The sequence below is a fragment of the Heterodontus francisci genome, chromosome 24, assembly GCF_036365525.1.
Source record: "Heterodontus francisci isolate sHetFra1 chromosome 24, sHetFra1.hap1, whole genome shotgun sequence".
Classification (NCBI taxonomy): domain Eukaryota; kingdom Metazoa; phylum Chordata; class Chondrichthyes; order Heterodontiformes; family Heterodontidae; genus Heterodontus; species Heterodontus francisci.
This window is the reverse complement of record NC_090394.1, coordinates 42,323,400-42,339,891: the sequence shown is the minus strand read 5'-3', so window position 1 is coordinate 42,339,891 and position 16,492 is coordinate 42,323,400. Positions and strand designations below refer to the sequence as shown.

The 16,492-nt window shown below is 46.3% G+C and overlaps 1 protein-coding gene across 1 annotated transcript in view; it reads right to left on the bottom strand.

The window, feature by feature from the left end:
* hs3st4 (heparan sulfate (glucosamine) 3-O-sulfotransferase 4) overlaps nucleotides 1-15,657 on the bottom strand; it is a 222,323-nt gene extending 206,666 nt beyond the window's left edge. The window contains exon 1 of the mRNA XM_068056842.1: nucleotides 14,556-15,657. Within this exon, the coding sequence (XP_067912943.1) occupies nucleotides 14,556-15,133 (578 nt within the window). The 5' untranslated portion in view covers nucleotides 15,134-15,657. The remainder of the gene's footprint in view (nucleotides 1-14,555) is intronic.
* Nucleotides 15,658-16,492: the final 835 nt, after the last annotated feature.

Genomic DNA, 16,492 nt, shown 5'->3' with positions numbered 1-16,492 from the left:
TGGAGTACTGCATGCAGTTCTGGGCACTGCGCTTTCAGAAAGATGTGCAGGCATTGGAGAGAGTACAGAAAAGATTCACAAGAATGGTTCCAGGGATGAAGAACTTCAGTTACGTGGATAGATTGGAGAAGTTGGGACTGTTCTCCTTGGGGAAACCAAGGCTGAGAGGAGATTTGATAGAGGTATTCAAAATCATGAGGGGTCTGGACAGAGTAGATAGGGAGAAACTGTTCCCACTCATGAAAGGATCAAGAACAAGAGGGCACTGAATTAAGGTAATTGGCAAAGGAAGCAATGACGACAAAAACTTTTTCACGCAGCGAGTGGTTAGGATCTGGAATGCACTGCCACAGAGTGTGGTGGAGGCAGGTTCAATCAAGGCATTCAGAAGGGAATTTGACTGTTATCTGAAGAGGAAGGATGTGCAGGGTTATGGGGAGAAGGCGGGGGAATGACGCAAAGTTAATTGGTCATTTGGAGAGCCGGTGCAGACACGATGAGCCAATGGCCTCCTTCTGTGCTGTAACAATTCTGTGATTCTGTGATCCTGAGGTCATGAAAGGTGCTACAGAAATGCAAGACTTTCTTTTACTTTCATCACACTTTAAGTAAAAGTATTATTGACTAATAATTTTGCCCAATGTGGGTCTGTAAAGAACACAAAGGTGCCCAGTCTGATCCCCAATCCTGAGCTGAGTTAGCTGATTTTTGTATGGGGCTAATTCAAGTTATTTATTTACCGGCAGTTGTGGTAGGGAAGGTGGTGGTGGAGGGGAATTGGCCACAGTTCCTGATCCTAAGATCTATTTACTGACTCTACATGGATGTAAGGAGATGGCAGGTTGAAGGCTCTAATACTTCTGCAAGATCCTGGCATTCACTGTCCAGCCAAAACCCTGCAGAATGGCCCTATGGATGAGGTACTGGAGTGTGGACAACAGAATTGTATCTCAGCAACAGTCAGCACCTTCAGCAGATAAGGAGGTAGAGAAGAAGTACTAACTACATAAGTAGATAATTACTTTGAGAAAGTTTGGTGTGAAAATACCCGATCAGCAGGAACTACAGAAGTGAGCTAAGCTTGCAAAGAATATGTTCAAGGTGCGTCCCATAAAATCTCTGACAATGATTGAATGCTGCTTCAATGGTACACAGACAGACTGTCTCAGCGTGAGTTTGGAGACAGAGCTATAAACAGTTTCCATATGTCGAGTGTGAGGAGCCTTTGCTGAACTGAACTCCTTGCTCTCTTTAACCACCCTGTGGTGCGCACTGTACAGCACGTGACTGAAATTTGTAGCACACAGTTTGTTTTTGCACCCATATTCACCATGAACTTAACGTGCGAAATAAATTTTCCTTTTTATTGCCAAGTGACGATTGAGATTGAAAGATAACTGTGAGCACAGGTTGAATGTTCAGTTTATAAATAAACTATGTTCCTATGTAAAGTGAGGAGGATTTAACTCTCAGTCATCTGAATCTATTCCAAGACATAGATATCCATCATCTCTTTGCTTGTCTAAATCATTCTCTACCTGACAGTCTATCTAGCTAGCTAGTTACCTATCTACCCTGGCTCAGTGAGTAGCATTCTCACCACTGAGTCAGTAAAGTCAGAAGTTCAAACCCCACTCCAGAGACTTGAACAAAAAAATCCAAACTTGACACTTCTGTGTAGTGTTGCACTGTCGGAGGGTCAGTACTGAGGGAGTGCTGCATTGCCAAAGCCCAAAACTGAAGAAACATGGCACTGTTGGAAAGTCAGTACTGAGGGAACGCCACACTGTCAGAGGGGCAGTATTGAGGGAGTGCTGCACTCTCTGAAGTGCTGGCTTTTGGATGGGTTGTTAAGCTGAGACTCGCTCTGGTAGACTTAAAAGATTATTTGAAGAGGAGGAGGAGAATTCTGCTGGTGTCCTGATCATCATTTATCCCCTCAACTAAGACCAGTTAAAAAAAAACACTATCTGGTTATCTAACTATATCTCTGCATCTATCTATCCATATATAAGGCTTAATGTTGCAATCTGACTGTAAACATTCGAGATGTCAAATGCCCTACGTCATATTTTGAAAAAATTATTTACATAGCACCTTTCATTCACACAGGACATCCCTAAGCACCAATGGAGTACGGATGTGATGTGAATTCAATACCATTCCCCTGCTAAATATGTGTGGCAGAATCTTCATGCCTTTGTCTCTGGAACCCACTTTCTAAATCCCTCCATCTTGCTGCCTCACTTGGCACCTTCAGGAACATTTGGAAAAATGACTGATTCAGGCACAGCACCAATGATCTCCACTTACTCTTCCCAATCCCTGCTCAGTGAATTCTTCCTCTCCTGCCCTGTGGTTTCTCATAACATTTGGGGTGCAATGTATCAGCTGTTATTGACACCACACTGACTACACTTCAAAAGTACTTAATTGGCTGTAAAGCACTTTGGAACATCTGGTGATCATGAAAGGTGCTATATAAAGGCAAGTCCTTCTTTCTTTCACTCCAATTACAAATGTAAAAATCCCTCAACGAAGTGTGGCAGTCGTACAGAAACAGCATGCTGCGCTTTTCCGCAAGCTTTGGGACCTCAATGCTGAAACCAAATGGGGGTCCCAAGCCTGCACTTGCTGGAAACGTGCCCGGCGGTGCAGTCTTCCCGGACGCAGTCTCCTAATTGGCCACCTCCATGTTTGCCATTCTATTGAGGATGGTGGGCAGGCTCTCAATGCTGCTGGTCAGTCAGAGGGCCAGCAGCTCTGCAGCCTGAGGTGGGTGCTGCTGAGGCAAGTCAGGGACTGGGAGGCCTAGAAATGGAGTTGCTTTTGGAGGCAGCCATGAAATTAAAAACTAAGGAGGATTGAAATCAGTAGGGACCCTCAGAGTGGAGAGAAACCTCTCTGGAGGATTAGTTTGGGCCGCAAGTGCGGCCTTTCATGACCGTGGCCCTGTCATTGGGGCATGGAGCTTCCAGCTCCAAAGACCCCCAAGCCTGTCGCAGGGAGGCTGCCTCCACTGAGATGGTGACCTCCGCACACTGCTGGGGGGGGTGGGGGGACATGGTCGCTGAGCTGGCAGAAAAATGCTGGCAAGGCTGCAAAATCACCCCTAATTGGGCCTTAATGATTTCAGTTGACTGCCCGCATCCATGGTGCGGGCCGCCGAACTGCTTCAATGTCTTTGTAACACATTTGCTGTCGGCCAACTTGAGGTTCCACCCATGTGTGTGCCATCAAACAGCAATATCAGTTGCATTTTACCCTCTTTTCTTTAAAATTTATATTTTCCCCAAGTTGTTCTCCTGAAAGCACTAACTCTCACTGGTTCTATGGGTGCTGTCAGTCTCCACTACCTAACACCAATTACATTATCAGTATGCTCAGTGCCACAGAAAAGCAGAAGGATTTGGGGTGCAGGTTCACAGCAAGTTAACAGCAGCATTTCAAGTTAATAAAGCTGTGAAAAAGCTGGTGGAAGTTCAAGTTTTCTCAAAAGGCATTGAATTTAAAAGCCAAAAGGTAATGATGAGCCTGTTTTAAACTTTAATAAAGACCAAAGTTGGAGTACTGTGTGCAGTATTATAGGATGGATGTTGGAGTTTGAGAGAGGACAGAATACAGATTCACTAGATTGCTGCTTGGTATGAGGAAACACAAATGCAAAGAAAGACTTTAAAAATTAGGTCTTTTATCAGTACAGCAATGCAGATTAGGGGACGATGACATGATAGAAATGTTTAAAATTATGAAAGAATGAGACAGGGTAGATAGATGTTCTGATGAAAGGTCACAGACCTGAAACATTAACCAGGATTTTACCAGCCCTGTGGAGATGGGCTGGGAGGCAGGAGGGCTGCTAAAATAGCAGCAGAAGGCATTGGATGGAAGCCTGACGTCTTCCCACTGCCACTGGATATTTTGAAAGGCAGGAACAGCAGCAGCTCGACTACCCGCTGACCAGAGGTGGGTGGACAATTAATCCAATTAACTGGCCTATTAATGGCCATTTTACTGACATGAGTTCGGCCCCTGCTGCATGGGAACGCTGCTGGATACATTGAGGCAGTCTCCCAAGGGCTTCCTGGAGCAGGGGCACCTTCCTTCCAATAGGCTCCATTTTCTAACGGAGGGGCCATCCGGCACTAATGGCCACTCTGCACTGCTGGAGTATTCACCCCTCCAATCGCTGGTGCCTGCTTGCCTGGCCCCTGCACATTAAAAAAATATCTTACCAGCCCTTTGAGAGCACCTTAACATGGAGGCGCCCTCTCCTACTCCCTGCAGCCTCAGCAGCAGTCACCTCTATCAGTGGTGCTGCCAAGGCAGCAGAGCTGCTGGCCCTCAGATTGGTCCAGCAGCTTGGACAGTGGTCCCAGTGGCAGCCTCTTAATTTGCAACCACCAGTAAAATCCCCTTCATGATCCCGCATTTGGTCCCAGTAGTGGGATCCACAGCGTCCCAGTTGGATTCCAGCAGTTAACTCTGCTTCTTTCTCCACAGATGATGCCAGACCTGTTGAGTATTTCCAGCATTTTCTGTTTTTATTTCTGATTTCCAACATTCACAGTATTTAGCTTTTGTAGATAGGCGTAGCCTGGTATCAAATAGTTGAGGGGCCAAGAACGAGGCACTATAGATACAAGATTAAATGCAAGTGATTTAGAACAGAGGACAGTTGAAAGTTCTTCACACACAGAGATTTGAGACAATAGAATTTATTTATAGGATTAGTGTTTGAGGCAGAAACTATCTCAATACTGTACAGATTAGGTTATATATGTGGATGAAGGAAAAGGCGATGAAGGGATATGAGAATAGGGTGAGTAAATGAGAATATTTGCTCATGGAGGGTAAAAATTAACATGGATTTGTTGGGCCTGATGCCTGCTTCAATTCGGTAACTTTTGTTTATGCATAATTGAGATAAAACAGTAAATAGCAAGGGGACAGATCGTGTCCTCACCCAATGCCCATGTACATACTTTTCCTAGAACTTGCAGCCAGAGCCCAAATTCATTTACGCAACTTGGACTGAGATCGGCTCTGCTTAGTACAGGCCAGGGAACATCCCGAGGGTCCTCCAGCCCCGGGTAAGTCAAAACCACACTGGCTGGTGTGTTTACCTTGGGAGCTAGTGGAACAGCCTTGAAGAAAGAACCAAGTCGGGGGGTGGGGGGGTCAGGCTAAGGAAGGGGGAAAAAGTGTTGAGACAATTCATCATTCCATCAGGATATAGGCAACACATTTAGAATGACATGCACTCAAATGCTGTCCCCCTATCTCTCCAACCTCACTACCAACAAACACAACTACAATGTGTTATTTGTGGGAGCCTGCGACCTGTCTGAAGACATGCTCCATTGGACATTAAAAATGGTTACTTCCAGCTAATTTTATGCATTTCTTGGCCCAGTGGTAGTCCTCTCCTCTGAGACTGAAGGTTGTAGGTTCAAGTCCAACTCCAGGTTGATACATCAGTGCATTGCTAAGGGAGTACTGCATTGCTGGACATGCCTGGGAGTGAGTTACAGGCTGGTATCTAAATAAGGACATCAGAGGGTTTATAGAAACACCAACAAATAGCTGGGAATTAGTTACAGACTGGAATTTAATTAAGGGGTTTGGATGGTTTTTATAAAAGCTTTTCTTAAAGTGACTTAACTAATTTTAGACACTCATGCAAGAACAATTTTCACAAACACCCACACAGATTTATGAAAAACAATTAGTTGCTAATTTGTGATGATGGTGAAATATCTTTGTGATTCCCAAGTAAAGTCTGCATGAAATCTATTGTGCCAATTTATTGTAATTTGTGTCCTGCTGTGACTGTAAATGAGAGTTTAGGTGTGTGGGTGGTGCAGTTGGTTAAACCATGTCCTGTCACCTCTGGATCCTGTCTCTAATTTAAGCCCAGATGAGGGGGCACAAGTCTCTCCTGTTGGAGTGAAATGAAATATGGGTTCAGGACAGCCTGTTTAAAATTTCTACGGGACATTCACCCATGATAATAAATTGCCTGATTTCAGCACTAATTGGAATTAAAGGGTAGATTTAATGAATATGTGCTGTGAGACTAAATTAGTGAAACTGACTTTAAATCAGGCTCTCAAGGGCTCCAGATTACCTCGAGTAGGTTATGGAAAAATGTCATACTGGTGCAGTAATGGATGTTCTTCTGAGATTGGGACAGTGTAGAGAGAGCTTCATCCTGTAGCTAACCCATGCTGCATCTACTCTGGTATTAAACATAAGAGCACAGCTTGAGTAGTCCATTTGGCCCTTCGATCTGCTCCACCATTCAACAAGATTGTGGCCGATCTTCTACCTCAACCCATCTTTCCTGCACTATTTCCGTATCCCTTAATTCCCAAAAATCTAGCAACCTCTGTCTTGAATATTCTCATGATAGGGCATCCATAGCTCTCTGGCATAGAGAATTCCAAAGATTCACAACCCTTTGGGCCAGATTTTATTCCAGCGACAGGGGTCCCGGCGGTGGGCCGGAAGGCGGGGGGAAATCCTGCCTTAGCACTCCTTCGGACACCTATTGCTATAACTGCCCGTCATTGGGGACTGTCCCTTTAAGGGACAACCTCCTGCCTCCAGAGCTGCTGGCTGATCACCCGGACCTCCACAACAGCTAAATGGGGTCGGGGTTACTGGGGCCAGTTAGGCAGGCCCTGGTGACGGGGTTGGGGTGGGGTCTTCCTGTGGGACCGACCAGCACTGCTGTGGGGGCCCTCTGGGGGTCCTGGATTGCCCCCAAAGGAGGGAGCCCCCCGACCCCTCTAGGAGGCTGCCAGATCTTACCTGGCACCATCTCCATGCCGTGTCAGGCCCCTCCGTCCTCCATAAAACTGGAGTGAAGGTGGGAAGAGGCCCTTATTGGCCACTTAAGAGCCTCAATTGGCCTGGGGCGTGAAGACTGTCCTCGGCCTTTCCCGCCCTGGACAAAATGGCAGGGGGCCTGGACAATGTGAGGAACAGCAGCCCTTGCTATTTTGTTTGCCCCCCTGCCTCTGTGCCTGTCTCCAAGAGCAGCATAAAGTCCTGCCCTTTGAGTGAAGAATTCTCCTCAACTCAGTCCTAAATGCTTGACCCATTATTCTGAGACTATGATCCCGAGTTCTACATTCCCCAGCCAAGGGAAACATTTTCTCAGCATCTACCCTGTCAAGCCCCATATGAATTTTTAATGTTTCAATTAGGTCACCTTTCATTCTTCTAAACTCCAGGGAATGTAGGCTTGGTCTACTCAATCTCTCCTCATAGGACAATCCCCTCATCCTAGTAAACCTTCATTGCACTCCCTCTGGGACAAGTATGTCCTTCCCTAAGTAAGGAGAACAAAGCTTCACACAGTACTCCAGGTGTGGCCTACCCAATGGCCTGTATAATTGTCGGAAGACTTCTTTACTCTTATACTCCAATCCCTTTGTAACAAAAACTAATTTACCATTTGTCTATCTAATTGCTTGCTGTACCTGTATGTTAACTTTCTATGATCATGTACAAGGACACCCAGGTCCCTCTGAATGTAAACATTTCCAGTCTCTCACCATTCAAATAATATACTGCTTTTTTATACCTGCCCTGGGATTGTTTGATAGGACAGTGTAGAGGAAGTTTTATTCTGTATCTAACACATATCCTTTGATGCCAATACTGGGTGCGTAATATAGGAAAAGTTCCATTCCTCAGCACTGACATTCTTCACCTTGATGAGATCTAAAGAAAAGCATTAAATATAGTGATTGTTGGAAACATTTTCTATTATGAGCTGTCACAGGTTAAACCCATTGTCAAACCTGCTGCTTTACTGACTTAAATTAGAACAGGTTGAAGGCTTCATGGTGCCAAAAACTTTGGCTGTATCAGTTGGTGTTATCTGGCATGAGGTGAATGTTTAATCAGGCTTTGAGTGTTGTGCTAAGTGAGGTTTCAGTGATTTTTTTGCACCATAATCTATCGCTGCTGCATGTGTTATATTTTTCTTTGAATCTGAATCTGGCATTGAGCGAGGGTGAAGGGAGCAAGAGAATGAACCACTTTAGATCTGAGGGTGCTGCAGATATTGTTCACGGTTGGGGTTGATTGGCCACATCACACTTGCTGTGTTATTTTTCTTCCCATCAGAAGGTGCTGACCAAAATTAGACAGTGGCCCTTTGGTCCTGCACAGAGTAACGTTCTCCCATTTCCCATAGCAACATTCGTGCAGTTTCTCTTGCTTGAGAATGACAATTTAGTGACAGTTGGCACCACATTTGGAACTGGGTTGAACCAAGTACAAACTCACTTGACTGTAGATCCTCACTGCAAGCAGATGAAGGAGACTTTCATCCCATTGCACTGGACTGGGCTTGAGCCGAATGGCCAGCATCTAACCAACCCACATCGACAGTTGGAGATGATCAATTAGCAAGGATATTAAAGCGCATCCATGCAATACAGGAAATGACTACACCAGGGAGACAGATGCTCAGAAGGGACGCAACATGATTCGATAGTGATCAGACTCCACAATGGGACCCTCAAACCCTCACACAGTGTGCAGGGAGCAAACTTATTTTATCACATATTTCAAATGTCTTATTTTTTTAAAAAAGTATGTTTCTATGAAAGTACAGAAAACCTTTACAATTTCCAGACCTGTGTGTGCCTTATTTACCAAATAACAGCGAGCAGGAAGCTCTTGTAATGATGCAATCAGTTACCAAGCAAGGTAGTGCGAGAGCATTGTATTAATATCAGCAGTGATACAGTCAGTAAGATAGGGCGCTGGGTGGGTGAGGGGGAGGGGGCAGCGAGGGGGATTACTGAGTGACAGTGTGACAGAGTTAGATTAACATCAGTCGAGGTCCAGTCATTTTGGTTTTAAATGATGTGCAGAAGGGTGAGAGATGTGCAAAGTCCAAGGACCCGTTTTCAAGTCTTGATAAAAACAGAAAATGCTGGAAATACTCAGCAGGTCTGGCAGCATCTGTGGAGAGAGAAACAGAGTTAATGTTTCTGATGAAAGGTCACAGACCTGAAAAGTTAACTCTGCTTCTCTCTCCACGGATGCTGCCAGACCTGCTGAGTATTTCCAGAATTTTCTGTTCGTATTTTAGATTTCCAGCATCTGAAGTATTTTGCTTTTATTCAATTCTTGATAATTACCCGACAAATACTTGGCCTGCAGATTCCTAACAGTAAAATTACCAATCTCAAACACCCAGTGTGGAGCTGGGCTCAAAAAATACCTGGGTCAAAAACTCTGTTGTAACTCTATCTCTGACCTGCAGTCCCTTTGCCTGTGGCCTAGGGTATTGGGTTGAGTGCATTTATCCCATGAGTACATGTACATTAGAAGTGATTCACTGTCGTCTGATCTCCTGAATGCAAATGACTAACAGCTGCTGGATTATAGTGTGACTGTTGAATATGGGGAGCGAAGCACATAATAGAAAGTGCATAGAGGCAGCAAGCTCTGCAATGCATGAATGCCACCTTTACTTAAGTGAATGCAAGGTGATCCCTTAAAGCTCTCTACACTTTGGGTTGAATTCAATAAAAACATTGCAGGAACAGGAACATGGTATTGGAACAGAAATGGAAGAGTAGCTTGTCACATGATAGAACATTGTCTCCCATGCCCAAATTGCAACATGACATTCACTATAACCTTCCTCATCTCTATTTTCTTCATCAATATTTATATTAACAATTCTCCTCTGGAACTTATACAAAAGCAAAATATTGCAGACGCTGGAAATTTGAAATAAAAGCCGGAAATGCTGGAAATACTCAGTAGGTCTGGGGACATCTGTGGAGAGAGAAACAGAAGGAACGTTAACTCTGCTTCTTGCTCCTCAGATGCTGCCAGACCTGTTGAGTATATCTAGCATTTCCTGTTTTTATTTCATATTCCAGCTTCTGCAGTATTTTACTTTTGTATTATTGTTTAATTCACTGCCACTTCTTTTTTAGGAATGCCCACTTTGAAGTTCTGCTCTTCTTTCAAACCAGATTTTCGTTTGTCACTTCTACGTGGTTCACCTTCATTGCATTCTATTTCTCTTCTTGTGTTTGATCAGATATCTACGAAGCATGCTTTTACAGATACATCTCAAGTTCTGATGAAAGGTTACAAATCTGAAACGTTAACTGTTTCTCTCTGAGTATCTGCTGAATATTTCCAGCATTTTCTGTTTTTACTGCCAGGGACCTTTCTCTCTTGTTCTACCTCAGTTCTAACTACCATGTCCTGCAAACTGTCTCTCTTCTATGTTGAAACCAAGACTCATTCTAACTCATTCTTTTGTAGGTCCTCAAAACTGTGGTGCTCTCCCCCTCCCTCCGTCTTCCCTGCCTCCTACAATCTAGTTTTGAAAACTAAAGCTTGGGATCATTGAGTCTGTCAACTCTCCTGCCTCTGGAGCCTGGTCTCTGCTGTGTAGATCAGGCTGACCGTTCTCCCACATTCTCTCCCGAGGACATTAACAGACAATATATGGGTGTAGCTATCCCAGCATTGGAAATGGTAGAGACGGTCCTCTATTAAAGCCACAGTACGTGGAGAGTTAGTAGAGTGTTTTCACCACCACTGTGGATGCTGGGAAATCCCCATGTACATAGCTGCAGGAGAATATAACACTTACAAATGCCACGTCCAATGCGACTGTGAAGAGAGTGAAGGAAATTAAAGACAAGAAAGGAAGCTAGCAGAAAGGAGAGGATGCAATGTTGCCTTGAACAACCCAAGTGGCTCTTGTGATATGTTGTAACTTGCCACATTTAACCAGCTTTGCTTTTAGCATGAGGTGGTGCCTCAGGTGTATGATTTTCAGCTAAGAGTTACCTGAAGTTCAGTGCTCTATGAGCACCTAACCACCATGTAAAGCCATAGAAAACGTACAGCATAGTTTTACCAGGATGATGCCAGGGATAGGAAATTATAGTTAAGTGGATAGACTTGAGATATTGGAACTATTCCCACTTGATCAAAGAAGGCTAAGAGGAGATTTAGTAGAGGTGTTTAGACTATAGGTCTTGGTCTTCACATTGGCACCTTGTTCCATTAGGCCTTGGATTCTTCACTTACGTTTTTCAGTTAAAATAAAATTACCTTTTTTTGAGACTTGCAGGATTTGTTTAGGTAACTTCTCTCTACAGTTTCTCCCAATTGAGTTAATTAGGCAAATAATTAAATATAAAATGACAAGAGAGAGACTTAGCAGCCTGTGTCTTTTTGTGTGTCTTTGCAGTTCTCTGCAGCTACCTTGCTGAGCCAGTTGAGAGCACATATTTTCATTCTGCCCCATCCCTGCAAAATCTACCCTTATAGTAATCAACCAAAATAAACATGTGAAAGAAGTGTGACAGACAGAATAAGTGATGAATTATTTCTAGAAAGTTCCATTTTCCTGATCTCCTGAATGATACTGCTTCCCTTGAACCATAGCTTGCAATGACCTGACAACTAGGCCCAAGTCACCATGACAACAAGCTGCTTTTTTTTTCAAAAGCTTAAAACCTGTGACACTTTTCTGTTCCTGCTCGCTGTGGACGTCCTAATAACAAAAGAAAAAACTTTCATTTATATAGCACCTTTCATGCCCTTAGGATATCCCAAAGCACTTCACAGCCAATAAATTATCAGAATCTTCTCTTTGTTCATAGTGATCCACAGCAACCCAGAAGCAGGGAGATTAGTCGCCAGTGGTGATAGATGTGTCTGTTTTTTCTGTACCATAGTTCCTGGGCATTTGGATGAAGTCATAGTCAGTTCAAGGGTCAGGAAGGATAAAGCTGGCCACTCAAAGGGTCAGGAAGAATAAAGCCGGCCACTCAAAGGGTCAGGATGAGGCCGACCACAATAAGGGTCAGGAAGGAGAAAGCCGGCCACTCAAGGGTCAGGAAGCAGAAAGCCGGCCACTCAAGGGTCAGGAAGGAGAAAGCCGGCCACTCAAGGGTCAGGAAGGAGAAAGCCGGCCACTCAAGGGTCAGGAAGCAGAAAGCCGGCCACTCAAGGGTCAGGAAGGAGAAAGCTGGCCACTCAAGGGTCAGGAAGGAGAAAGCTGGCCACTCAAGGGTCAGGAAGGATAAAGCTGGCCACTTAAAGGGTCAAGAAGGAGAAAGCCGTCCACTCAAGGGTCAAGAAGGAAAAAGTTGGCCACTCAAGGCTCAGGAAGGATGAGGCTGACTCTCAAAGGGTCATGAAGGAGAAAGCTGGCCACTCAAAGGGTCAGGAAGGAGTAGCCCATCAATTGGAACAACCACAATTGCATTTATATAGCACCAATAATGCAGGAAAAGGCAGGGAGATTTGTGGAGGGAAGTCCAATACTTAGGCCTAGACAGCTGAAGGCATGACCTTCAATGGTGGGGTGAAAGATATAGGGGTTGAGCAAGAAGCCAGAGTTGGAGGCCTGCAAAGATCTTGGAGGGTAGTAGGGCTGAAGGAGATTACAGTAATAGGGAGGGGTGAGGCAATGGAGGGATTTGAAAACAAAGATGAGAAATTTAATCTCTCTCTTTCTCTTCCCCCCCGGGTTCTCTCTCAGTCTATCTGTCTGCCTGTATCATTCTTTTTCTATCTCTCTCTCTCTCTCTTTGTGCCTCTCCCTCTGTTTATCTCTCTGGCCCCATTAAGGCTTGTGTTGGGTTGCAAGATAGCTGGAGCCAACCCAGGTTGAGGCTTTTATTTTGAGACTGATCCCAGCGATGAAGGGTGATTTGGGGTACTGGAGGGACATAGCAGGAGCTGGGAGCACAACACCATTTCTTCAAGTGGAGGGTGGGTATAATTTCACTCCAACACATGCAATGTTTGTGAGGGTCGGTCCTGCAATAGGACAGAGGCTCAGGAACACATCACTTCTACATGTCAGGATAGGACAAGCTAAAAGGAATGGAGACAGAATTTAAAGGTGTGATCACAGAACCACAAAGTGAAGGAAACCCATTGTGGCTGTGCCAACTCTTTGAACGTGTTATCCAACTAGTCCCACTACCCTGCTCTTTCGACATAACTCTGCAAAATTTTCCTTTCCAAGTATTTATTCAATTCCTTTTTGAAAATTACTATTGAATCTGCTTCCACCCTTTCAAGCAGAGCATTCCAGATCATAATGATTTTGTGCCCTGCCCCCACCCCCCCCCCCCCCATTCTTTTAGTAATTATATAAAATCTAAGTCCTCTGGTTACTAGTCCTTCTGCCACTGGAAACAGTTTCTCCCTATCTATATTAAAACCCTTCATAATTTCACACTTCGAGCAAATCTTCCCTGCTTTAAGGGGAGCAATCCCAGCTTCTCTCGTCTTGCCACACAGGTGTCTTCCTTATATGTTCCATTAACAGACACACAACACAAAGCTGACTGTGACCTCCTCATTGGTAAAGATCACACAGTGCTCTCCCACAGTAAAATAATCTACAATGTAAAGGCCCTTTAGATAATATATTTGAAAAAGTAACGGGGAAAATGCCTACTTGAAAATTCACAACCATTTCGTTTAGATACTAGGAGACTGATGTTGAAGCTTCTCAGTAATAGACACATCTCTGGCGACCCTGGATATGAGTCAGGGCTTTGCTAGTGTAACTTCCCTCCATCTCCCATTTTTTATTTGGTTAAAAATGAGACAAAGCTGGGCGGGGCAGTTACAAAAATGTGCCTAATTTAGCTTACATTCTCCCCCACTTTAGCCGAAAACAGGGACAGTACAGCATTAACAATATACAGAGCATTTCACAATCTCAGCCCTCAACACAGCGTATTTTTAACGCATCTCTCTGGCCACTGCCACCGATTTGCATTGATCTTTTGGAACTGTGGAGTCCAGTCACTGAACACATACGGTGCTGGAGTGGGTTTCAATAAGTTAAGAACAGAAGCATGTTCCTAACACATCCCCTGCCAATTAGATGGATGCACTGGTATCTGGGAGTAGAAATTGCGCCAGACTCGCAGCACACATCTCCCTGGAAGTCCCCGCGTCGCATCAGGGCAATCTAAATCCAAATATCATGATCGCCTCTCCTGCCCATACAGGCACTTACTGTTTCATTAAATAATGCCTTGAAAATAAAGGCTGCAATTCCATTAAGTGGATTAAACCGTCTCTTTCTACTCCCTGCACGAAACCAACTCAGAAACTCTCCATTTAAACGTGTCTCCTGCGAGAGTGTAGTGTTTCTGCACCAGATTATGCTCTGAGTCATGGCTCATAAAATGCATCGTACTTGCTGGGCACAGAGCGGAACACACATCGCAGAATTTGAGAATGTGAATGTATTAATCTGCGACCAGGATTTGCATTAGATGCAGAATAGGTATATTTAAATTAGGCTTCTGGCTTAATTTGATATATTGTAAGTCAACTGTGCACAGCCAAAATATTTTAACCCATTAGGTGCCAATGGCAAGAATTAATGATGCATAACTTGAGTGGGATGGTGCATTCATATGTTTTGGGGAGGTGGGGCTGCAGGTTGCTAGGGTCCCTCCTCATTGGGATGGTCTCCCCTCTCCATAATGCAGTCCCTGAGAGTTGCCTCTTACCTGTACCATTCCAGCCCCTTCTCATAGTGCCTGTCGAAGAAGTGAGGCTCCACCCCGACGGCCCTGACGTCCGGGTGCACCCGGATAGCCTCCAGCAGCGCCCGAGTGCCTCCCTTCTTCACTCCGATGATGATAGCCTGGGGCAGCCGCTGGAGCCCAAAGTCCGGGGTGCTGTTACTTCGGCTCAGCTCTTCGTCCGTGGTGCTGGATTCCTGCGCTTCCCTCTCAAGCCAGCTCTGCACCGTGTAGACCTCGACCGGGCTGTCCCTCCAGTCGCCCGTTGTCCCCGCCACCTCCCCCGGGACTCTCTCAGAGCTGGCCGTCTCCACCCTGGGGCTAGGGCTGACCCAATCCCTTGGAGTTGTCGGGCGCTCGCCAACTCTTTCTTGCTTCTGCTCAGTCAGCAGGGGCCGGGATTGGTACAGGTAGCTGGTATCGTGCAAGGGGAATTGGATAGAGGTGTAGCAACTCATCAAAGTGTAGCAGACATAGGTGAGTGAGACAGACAGAGTGAAGGCAAAGAGCAGCCGCTGAGATACTTTATATGGATGGACTGTTGGGCTGGACCAGAAAGCCATTTCTCACAGCAGTGCTGTTCAAAGGACAGTTGAGAGACATCTTCTCACTCCAAATGTTGCATGAACCTTTGCAATAAACTGTCCCCATCTAATCCTGATGGAAGGAAAGGATCTCTGATTTATTTTACTGCAAGGCACATTCTACTCCGAGCGCATCTGTTCTCGAAAGCAAATGCCCATTGCATTCCGAATATTGATTCCCTTTCCTGCCTCGGGCTCCTTATTCCAGATTATAATATGTTTTTTCTCACAAATCGCAGACTTAATCCTACTGTTCTCGCCCCGGTTGCATCGCCGAGCACAGGGTCCATCTGTAAACATCAGACACGAACCCTTTAACACAGAAGAGATCCTTATTCCACATCACAGAATCAGAACGGCTCCGAATTCACCTCATGTTCCCTGGAACAGCAACAACCATCTGGAAGAAGCCCTGCAAAGCCCTTCCTTCAGCTCACTGCTCACTCAGTGATCGCTCAGCAACACAATCCCGACAGCAGCGACAAGCCCAGGTGAGCGGCGGCTGGAGCTCCCTGTCAGCATCCAGTCTCCTGCCAAGTGCAGTGTAGCCTGCCCGACTGCCAGCCCTCCCTTCCTCCCTCCCCCTTCCCTCCTCCCTCCTTTTCCCTCCTCTTTTCTCCCCACCCCTTCCCTCCCCTCCTCTCCCCACCCCTTCCCTCCCCTCCTCTTTCCTCTCCTCCCTCCTGTTCCCTTCCTCCTCTTTTCTCTACCTCCCTTCCCTCCCCTCCCCTTCCCTTTCCTCCCCTTCCCTCCCCCCTCCCTCCCCTTCCCTCCCCCCTCCCCCCTCCCCCCTCCCTCCCCTTCCCTTCCCCCCTCCCCCCTCCCTTCCCCCTCCCCCCTCCCTTCCCCTCCCCTTCCCCCTCCCTTCCCCTCCCCTTCCCTCCCCCTTCCCCTCCCCTCCCCTCCCCCTTCCCCTCCCCTCCCCTCCCCCTTCCCCTCCCCCTTCCCTCCCCCTTCCCCTCCCCCTTCCCTCCCCCTTCCCCTCCCCCTTCCCTCCCCCTTCCCCTCCCCCTTCCCTCCCCCTTCCCCTGCCCTTCCCTCCCCTTCCCTCCCCTTCCCTCCCCTCCCCTCCCCTCTCCTCCCCTCCCCTCCCCTCTCCTCCCCTCCCCTCTCCTCCCCTCCCCTCTCCTCCCCTTCCCTTTCCTCTCCTCCCCTTCCCTTCCCTTCCCTTTCCTCCCCTTCCCTTTCCTCCCCATCCCTTCCCTCCCCTCCCCATCCCTTCCCTCCCCTCCCCTTCCCTCCCCTCCCCTTCCCTTCCCTTCCCTCCCCTTCCATCCCCTTCCCTTCTCCCCTCCCTTCCCTCCCTCCCCCTCCTTTTCCCTCCTCTTTTCTCCCCAC